Here is a 9,302-nt window from a genome sequence, read left to right on the forward strand (position 1 = left end):
ACTGCGGAGGCACATCGCGTCGGGGAGCCCAACGATGAGAGGGGGGACCGGCAGCAGGACGTCTCTGAGAAGCAGCAGCTGTTCCTTCGTGTAGGTGATCATATTTGGCGTAAGTCTTAAGTTGAGTTGAGCCAAAAATATTGTGGAGGTGCAGTGTTGATGTCGTTAGCACCGGCTAGGAGCACTCGCCATTAGCACCGGGCTAGCTGAAGGCGCTAGCTGTAGCACTCGCTCGCCGGTAGCACCCGGGCCAAAGAAAGAAAGGAAAAGATAATCGAAGGGGGAAAAGTGCGGGATTAATAGCTCGAACAGCCGCGCTAAAGTAACGCGGGCCTGCGGAGCTCGGAAAAGCACGGAGTGTAGGTGAGAAATGTGGAAAAAAAGCAAGAAAAGTAAGAAAAACCGCTCCGGACGTAGACCGGTCGACCACAGCGCAGCGACCCGGAACCGGGTAATAAACAATACAATACAATACAATACAATACACTAAGAGCCAGTCTTCTTATTCACACATACCCATGCATGATAACACTAAGACTTGTGTCCCTCAAGACATCGGCTTTCAGGAAACAAGAGTCACAGTTTTCAGCAGCTTGATGAAAAATAACCAACTAAACATGGCCACATACCACGTAATTATATCGTAGAAAGGGTTCCGTCAGTCGTCATCTGTACTTGTGGGTAAAAAACAAAAAACAAAAAAGGACGTTTCGCTTCTCTCAGGGAGGGGGGCTTTTTGAAGTCCACAGTAATCACGTTAAAACAAGGGGGTGGACAGATGGAAGAAGGCTAGACTCGGTCACAAAGTGAAAGTGGGAATAAACAATAAACGAAGTGTTGTAGAACATCAAAAGACAGTTTGGGAATGGGTGTCGCGCCCAGGCGGACATTTGTCACCTGCGAAGTCTGCAACTTGCTGGTTCGTTATAGACCAGACTGAAAGGTGTCAATGTATCTGTGTTTCAAAGCTTAAACCAAGGTAATCAGATCACTACCGAGGGGCCGGACCGGGGGCGTATGCAAATGTCGGGAGCAGTGTTTTTCTTGTATTTTGCATATATGAACAATAAAAGTCCGGCGGGAGGACAAGGAACTCTTAAGAGTGATCACGAAGCAACCGCCATCATTCGCTTTGAGAGATTCTCTTCCGCCGATCAGAAAGACAATCTTCCCTGTGTGTCGAGTCATTTATTTAACTTTGCTTTACGTACTCAAATGAAGATCCAAATCTCTCCTAGCAACCATTTTTTCGTCACTTTTCACTTCACTGTACGACAAACGTTGTCCATCGGGAAGAAGGACCAGGAAGTATCAAGGCTTCAACAAGCCATGGAGGACACAGGGCATCGAGAATGCATGTAAGAAGGAAAACTGCCCAACAAACGGGTTTGAAAGAACAAAAGCTGCTGAACCTAATGAGAAGAGATGCAAAAATAAATTACCGGTAGTAAATATTATAGACCAGTTTCATGTTTACAAACATTGGAGGATGTGCATGCATCTTGTAGGCAAAATCACTCGTCGGTGAACAGAATCCGCTCACGCACCGCTGCCTGGATTTGACAAATACCCCAAGCGTTTTCACATATGAGACGCTCAAAGTCTACAAGAGTCTTGATGCCTATAATTACGTGCTCGTGGAGGCTCTGAGTCGTACAGGAAAGTTCTTCTCTGGTGAATTTGATCAAATTCACCAGAGAACTTTCCTGTACGACTCAGAGCCTCCACGAGCACGTAATTATAGGCATCAAGACTCTTGTAGACTTTGAGCGTCTCATATGTGAAAACGCTTGGGGTATTTGTCAAATCCAGGCAGCGGTGCGTGAGCGGATTCTGTTCACCGACGAGTGATTTTGCCTACAAGATGCATGCACATCCTCCAATGTTTGTAAACATGAAACTGGTCTATAATATTTACTACCGGTAATTTATTTTTGCATCTCTTCTCATTAGGTTCAGCAGCTTTTGTTCTTTCAAACCCGTTTGTTGGGCAGTTTTCCTTCTTACATGCATTCTCGATGCCCTGTGTCCTCCATGGCTTGTTGAAGCCTTGATACTTCCTGGTCCTTCTTCCCGATGGACAACGTTTGTCGTACAGTGAAGTGAAAAGTGACGAAAAAAATGCTTGCTTGGTCCATCGGGAAGAAGGACCAGGAAGTATCAAGGCTTCAACAAGCCATGGAGGACACGGGACATCGAGAATGCATGTAAGATTCTGAACATTTAAATATGTACAGTGAAACTCCTCTAGAACGAAACCTACATGGGTGAAAATACCCCCTTATGTGAAAAAATCTTCATGCATTAACATAATTCCCATTCTCCTGCCCCCCATACGACGAAAACCCCCCTGTTGCGTTATACGAAATCATTTTCTCTGCTCCAGCCCATGGCTCGACGGACATTCAAATAAACAAACGTTTCCTGGAATGCTTCACTTGTTATCATGCTAAAAACAGCCACGGGACGCTTCGTAGTCCTCGATGGCCATAGTTAGCTCTCGAAGGCTAAAAACCTTATGCTAACTGGAGCGCTAATGAGAGAGAAGCGCTCCAGTAAATTACATCATAACTTCTCCTCAGCTGCCGGTTAACCTGGTTGATCTTCGACCCACTTTTCTCCAGATTGTCGCTACGTTTCTCCATTTTGTTTTCTCTTCTATTATTTTCTTTCTCACCGCTATTTTTTATTTTTTCTTCTCCGTGCTACCGCTATTTTTATTTTTATTCTTCGTGACAGGGGTTCACTTTGGCCTGGGGAGTCAAGTTCAGCATTCGCTTCAATGATATCTGGCGCCATCTAGCGTCGTGAGTGGGTATAATGTCCAGACCCCGAATATAAAACGACTCCGACTTTTTCAGTCTTATTTCAATGCAAAAACCACTGTCTTATATTCGGGCCAATACGGTAATAAACTTGTGAATAATTAACATTTGTGCCAGAAAAAACATGTAAGGACAAGGACATTCAATCAATATCTTTGTGAGAAGATGTGGTAAACCTCACTCAAAAATGAATAAAAGCACATTGACTACATTTCAGTTTAAGGTAGCTCGGAGTCTAACTACAACATAATCAGACTTTGGATATGTCTACAAGACTTACCAAATTATGAGACATGTTTTGCATGACTTTTCCAATTATCAAGTGGGTTGGTGAGGCGATGAGGGGTGGCTCGCCCAGGACGCAAGTCTAGCCAGGACTACCTCTGTCATAGTCCCATGCGGTGAGGTTTTTGGCCTGTGTGGTACTTCTTCCCAGGCGTCTGATATAAAAATATGAAGCCAAAATACAAGATTGGCCTGTCTTTCAAGTTGTACCTTCATTAAAACATGTATCAAATAAGGATAAAATTGAATTTGGCAGTACAGTATTTGTTTTCAATGCTTTTAATTATGTTTCAGTTCATTCCATTCTGTTCAACCATGTGATAGGAAGAAAAGCAAAACAAATGTTATTCTTAAATTGTTCTTATGAATCAACATCATTATATTGTGCGCACATTTAGGCCCCTGATAGTTCTGTGCATGCGTGAGCTACCCTAATAATTAGCTCTCTACATTTGTCTTTAATTCCACTTACAACAGCACATGGGAATGTTCCTTCAACTTTCCTGTTATTGTCTCACAAAACTATGACAACTTTTCATTAACAATGTCAATTCTTTTTATATACAGCACATACTGTAGCATAAACATCCATGACAAAAAACACACGAACAAGGCCTCATCCAAAAAGTTGAGGCATCCGTCCATCCATCCATCATCCAAGCTGCTTTTCCTCACGAGGACTGCGGGTGTGCTGGAGCCAATTGCAACTGTCTTTGGGTAGAATCCAGTTTTGACAAAATCACATCCAACATGATTTTTTTTTTTAATCACTTAAATGTTGCAAATACATGCAAATACATTAATTGTCATACTAAAGACAAATAGAGCATGTAAGTACATGATTTAATGTTAAACTAATAAGTTAAAACAACAGTCACAACCCGATTTGTTGTGCAGAAACGTGACATGAGTAAATCTCAGGCTGTTACAGAAATCACAAATGTGTGTTGTGTTTCTCTTTCGACTTAGATTTTATCGTAACATGTTTTATTTTTGTGCATATTGGGATATTTTGGAGAAGTCAGAAATCTAATTCAAAATCAAATGCACTTCATGCATCGCATTGCCAGTGACGAATGTTCGAAATTAAACTTCTTGATGAGCTGTGAAACTACTGAATGCTCAAATAAACTGTAGACAAGAGAAAAACCTTGCTTGACCATTGAAGAAAATGTCGAAAACAAATTGTCTGTGGATGAAAAAAAATCTATTTCAAGTGAGGAAGTTTCACGTCTCTACAATAACTTGACAACAAACTGATATGGAACAGCCTCCAAAGATTACAATTGAAAGCAATGCCAAATTAATATTAATACCAACAAAAATACTAAATACTCCCTGCCTTTGGCTAGTTAGTTTTCTGCTCACTCTCTGTGGAGAAAGGGACAAATTTATTGATTTGACCCCAGAGAAAAAGGAAAAAACTCAAAATGATCAAAACTATCCAGAGAACAGGGAAGAAAATAAGAGGATGGGAATGACAAGAAAGAGAGATCAAGTTGTTACTCTTTTAAGTTTGTCCAATTAGATTAGTCCATCCATTCATCCATCCATCCATCCAGTTTCAGAACTACACACATGACTTCTTTCTTGGGAACGAAACCATCGGAAAATGAAGAAAACGTGCCATTACATATTTTTAATTTTCTGGGGATATTTAAAAAAATGAAGGGCAATATTAAAAATGTGTCTTCTTTTGGAAGCGTATGTAAATGGCCAATGGAGACAGCGCCACATATGTAAAATCTCACCCCGGCCACCACATTGTCTGACCTACATCATGTTGAATTGGTTTTAGTATGCTTCATAAATTTAAGTTGAAGTGAGACCCTCCTCTTCCTTTCCCTTTTCTGTCTGTCGCTCTTGGTGAAAAAGTTTTAGATATAACTGCTGATTGTGAGCCAATTCGAATCGACAGGCCACTGGCTCAGATCATGAAAAGTCTACACCGGGGATGTCAAACTTATTTTTATCGTGGGCCACATTTTAGCTACTGTTTCTCTTGGAGGGCCATTATGACTGAAACCAAATAAAAGAAGTCAATCATAATGGTTTATTCAACTATTGTTTAAGTTAATCTAATGAGGGGTTTGGTTACAAGAAAATGCTGACAATATGTTTCTTATTTATTACATATGAGAATTTTAAATTTTTGGTTGAGATTTTAGCAAGCATCATGGAAGTTGATATGTTTGATTTTCTTTCGCGGGCCACATAAAATGATGTGGTGGGCCAGATCTGGCCCCCAGGCCTTGAGTTTGAAACCTGTGGTCTACACTATTCTGTTCAAAGGCCTTTAAAATTTTATTTTATTTCATTTATTTATTTATTTTATGAGTAATGCCCTTTCAGGTAAGAGTAGTAATGGGGGAGCTCATTCACATGTGAGATTTGAGTATTTGAGTTGTGAACATGGTTCGGGAGTAACGGAATAAATGTACCGGCGTCATATCGCCCATTGGCCAGCTTGCTTCCCTCTTCTACGGCATCTCAGTCTGCTAAGAAAAAATTGGCAAGGTCCGCAGGAGTAGTAATCTTTCAGAGCCCTTCATGAGCATAAGAGTGCAGTTTTGCGTGTGATTAACATACAAAAACAGAGGGAACAGAACTCACTAAAGGACCCCCGTACACGGCGCCATGTTGTCAACTCCAAGTAAAACAAAAGATAAAAGGTGCTGTTTAACAATTTGCAAGGTTGACGTGAAGCTTCTTTTGAAACAGATCTGACCTCAGAGAAAGTATTGTTCATTATGGTTCAGTTTTAAAACTCAGACAACGGCATCAAGTTTTCATTTTCCCTCATGGCAAAGCTGCTGGGGAAGATGCCGATACTCCCTGCGCAGTGTCCCTCCAGCCACTCCTCGTTCACTGTAAACAACAAAGAAACATAGAAACTTAAGATGATGCTGCGATACACTCCAGGGACAAAAGTATTATGACAGGATCTTTTTAAGATCCAATCAGGTAGTTGACTTGCCCACATGGTTTCCCCTGTGGCGAAAATAGGGGTCACTTGGAAGAGTTTAGATTCTAGACTCTAGAATCTAGCCCGGGTGGACTGCATGGCTGGAACTTACTTTTGATCCGTGGAGTCTCACATGATGAGCAGGTGGACGGACCTTCAACTTGTTTGCAAGATACAAAAGAAGGAAAGTAAAAGAGAGGGAAAAGTAAGGCAGCAGAGCAGGAAAAAACAACGTTTGGTAGAGTTCTCATGGCTTGGCAGTTTTCGGAGCTCCGTCAGGGCCACACCGGGTGGCTTTCGTGGCCTTCAGATGAGGAGCTGGGCCAGCTTATGCTTCAGCTTGCGTTCTGAGCTGCTGGATTGTTGCGGCGAACCTGCCATGTGGTGGTTTCATGGACCGCAAACCCCCAAACCAAGAGAATTGGAAGTCTCACCGCTTGTGGTTGAAGTGGAACGTTGAGACTTAGCGATCATGGAGCGTAAGCAAAAAAAAAAAAAAAAAACAACAAAAAAAGGAAAAAAAAGGCAAAGGAAAAGTAAAAATAAATATTGACAGGAAGCAAGAAGTCTCCAGTTGCATTTTTTTCTTTTAAGAGAGAGACTTTCAAGAGAGATTTGTTTCTAAAAGTGAGAGTTTCAGGAAAGCGTGTTTTCAGAGAGCAACTTCCAGTCCAGAAGTTCAAGAGTATGTCAAGAGAGAGACTCCAAGAGAGCACCAAAAGAGCGAGGAGATAAAAGTGGAGCCCTTTTATTTATTCAGACAGGCAGATGTGCGAAATAGCCACCCCTCAGCTCAAGTTTCATGTGAGACTCAATCACGGGCGTGCTGGCCAACAGGAATTTCGGAATTTAAAAAAAAAAAATTTGGCCGCTCTATTTAAGGAACCACGTGACGGCTGCCCCCCGACCCCCATTGGCGATTAACTTTCGTAGTGTGATGTCATCATAAGATTTGTTTTTTTTTTTTTTTTGGTCAATTCCTGAAGGTACAGTACAACGTCAACACAAAGTACAATGTCCTTATGTCAAAATACTTTTGTCCATGAAATATTGACCTGCTGTTATCATACCTTCACCCAGGATGTCAATTGTATCCCCTTCGCTGAACTCCAAATCCTCTGGACCTTGAGCAGAATAATCATATAGCGCCACCATCTGGTACAGGATGGTGTGGTTGTTCAGAGAATCTTCTGTCTGAATAAGAGGAGTGCAAATACCGTTAAGATTCATACTCTCTCCATTTAATTTGTTATCTGTTGTCTGTTTTTTGGAAAGTTTGGAAAGTGACCAGCGTATCTCAACACACTTAGAAGGCATCACTGAGTGTGGGTTTTTTGTTTTTTGTTTTTTGCCACATTTAAGGCCCATACATAGTATGAAAAAACATGGACATTTATTCTCACTCCAAGGCTGCGAGATCAGTTTTTTTTTTCTTGCAACTTTATTTTGGGAGTTCTTTCAACTTGACAATGACTGAAGTATTTTTGCACACATGACGTGCTGCAGCGGGCGAGAGACAAGACATGAACATGACAGGACAACTCAGGACACTACATAGTCTGTAGACAATGCGAAACATTTCGAATGTCAAAGCACCAGCAGTACAGATTATTTCCAGAGAAGTACAGAATGAATTTTGACAAGGGAAAAAAATGAGAGTGACAAGGTACGGAGAGTATAAAGATGTCTTTAAAATGGTCGGGATCTTGGCTGAAATGATCTTCGATGCTTTAAATCGGAAGGCAATACCAGAGGGAAGTGAAAGAAAACTGAAGACGACTATTCGAATGGATCAAGGAAGATCCATAAACGGCAAAGACTTGGCAATGATCAGCTCCAGGCAGGGGCGGACTGGGGAGAGCAAATGGCCATGGGGTCATTGACAGACAAGCCCACTGCATGTGTGCCATTATATCTACGGGTATTGGGTGCCTGGCAACCAAAATAGGGCCAAAAGAATTCTGATATGGAAATGGTAATCTTACTGCGTTGTCAAAGGTACAGTACATAGAGTAGACCGCATACCAGGAATCATGATTTTTGATATTTGCATTTGTCAATATACTGGGAGAGACGATGCCGGTTAAAAATGTGTGTCAACAACGACCCAAAGACACCAGTCAATGAATAGCATTTCGAATCCAGACCACTAAAAATAAAAGTTATGCTGTGGCCAACCCAATCTCTGGACCTTAATCCAATTGTGGAATGTTGTCAGTCATGAATCGATACATTTTCCGTCATGTTTTGATTTCGAATGGAATGTGTAAGTGATAAAAGTGATAGTAAAAGGATTTTGTGATTTACCGACTCAAGTTTTCCAAACATATTGCTATTACTTTCAACACACATGTACGCTCAGGCCTTTATTCAAAACAATGGGCCGGTCCCCACAAAGGAGTATGTTTAGATAAGCGGAAGGTGAGGAGATGGGAAAAAAACATCCCCGGCAACAAGGACGAAAAGAAAAATGACATTGAAGGGAAACGGAAAAAGACCTTTTCCATTCCGGTTATGTTGTGCATGTTTTATGGCAATTTGACGACTGGCCTATAACAGGGGTGGCCAACCAGTCAGACACTAAGAGCCAATTTTTTTACTGTGTTACTGCAAAGAGCCACACACACACACACACACACACACACACACACACACACACACACACACACGCACATATGCACGCGCGCCACGATGAGCAACAGCCTGAGCCCCCGAACATAAATGAAACCTTAATATACAAACACACAAATGTTGGGTTGCCCTCTGTGTCAATCAAGTAACGGGTTGGTGATAGGGTGACGTATTACGTTCTATGTATTAAGCACCATTGTTTGAATGGCAGCGCCATCGCCAAAGCGTTTTCGACAATTGTCGTGTGAAAGCCCGGGAGCCGCATTTAACCAACCAAAGAGCCACATGCGGTTCGCGAGCCGCGGGTTGACCACCACTGGCCTATAATATGGAGCACAACCATTGTCCCCAAAACCAAGGAACATTTTGCACATATGCCAGTCACAGCTAGTAATGTGCCCGACTGTGCCGAGGTACCGATGCGTGTGCCGAGTAAACCGGAAGAAAATCTGCGAAGCGCGCACCGAGGCGTGTGTCGATTACGCTTGTGGCCACGCCCGATACCTCGGAACGCGCGTTGCTCCGCCCGAAGCCTCACGGGACGGGATTCCTACGTCACCGCCCACAAATAGTTTCGCGGGTGAATCGAAATAAAT

General features: G+C 42.1%; 1 protein-coding gene across 1 annotated transcript in view; it reads right to left on the bottom strand.

Annotated features, from left to right (window-relative positions):
- Positions 1–3,366: 3,366 nt before the first annotated feature.
- noxa1 (NADPH oxidase activator 1) overlaps positions 3,367–9,302 on the bottom strand; it is a 35,669-nt gene continuing 29,733 nt past the window's right edge. The window contains exons 15-17 of the mRNA XM_019860959.1: positions 7,146–7,269; positions 5,839–5,978; positions 3,367–3,821 (exon numbers count right to left, since the gene is read on the bottom strand). Coding sequence (XP_019716518.1) covers positions 5,872–5,978; positions 7,146–7,269 — 231 coding nt within the window. The 3' untranslated portion in view covers positions 3,367–3,821; positions 5,839–5,871. The remainder of the gene's footprint in view (positions 3,822–5,838; positions 5,979–7,145; positions 7,270–9,302) is intronic.

The sequence above is a fragment of the Hippocampus comes genome, unplaced genomic scaffold (assembly GCF_001891065.2).
Source record: "Hippocampus comes isolate QL1 unplaced genomic scaffold, H_comes_QL1_v1.1 scaffold130, whole genome shotgun sequence".
In the NCBI taxonomy this organism is placed as follows: Eukaryota; Metazoa; Chordata; class Actinopteri; order Syngnathiformes; family Syngnathidae; genus Hippocampus; species Hippocampus comes.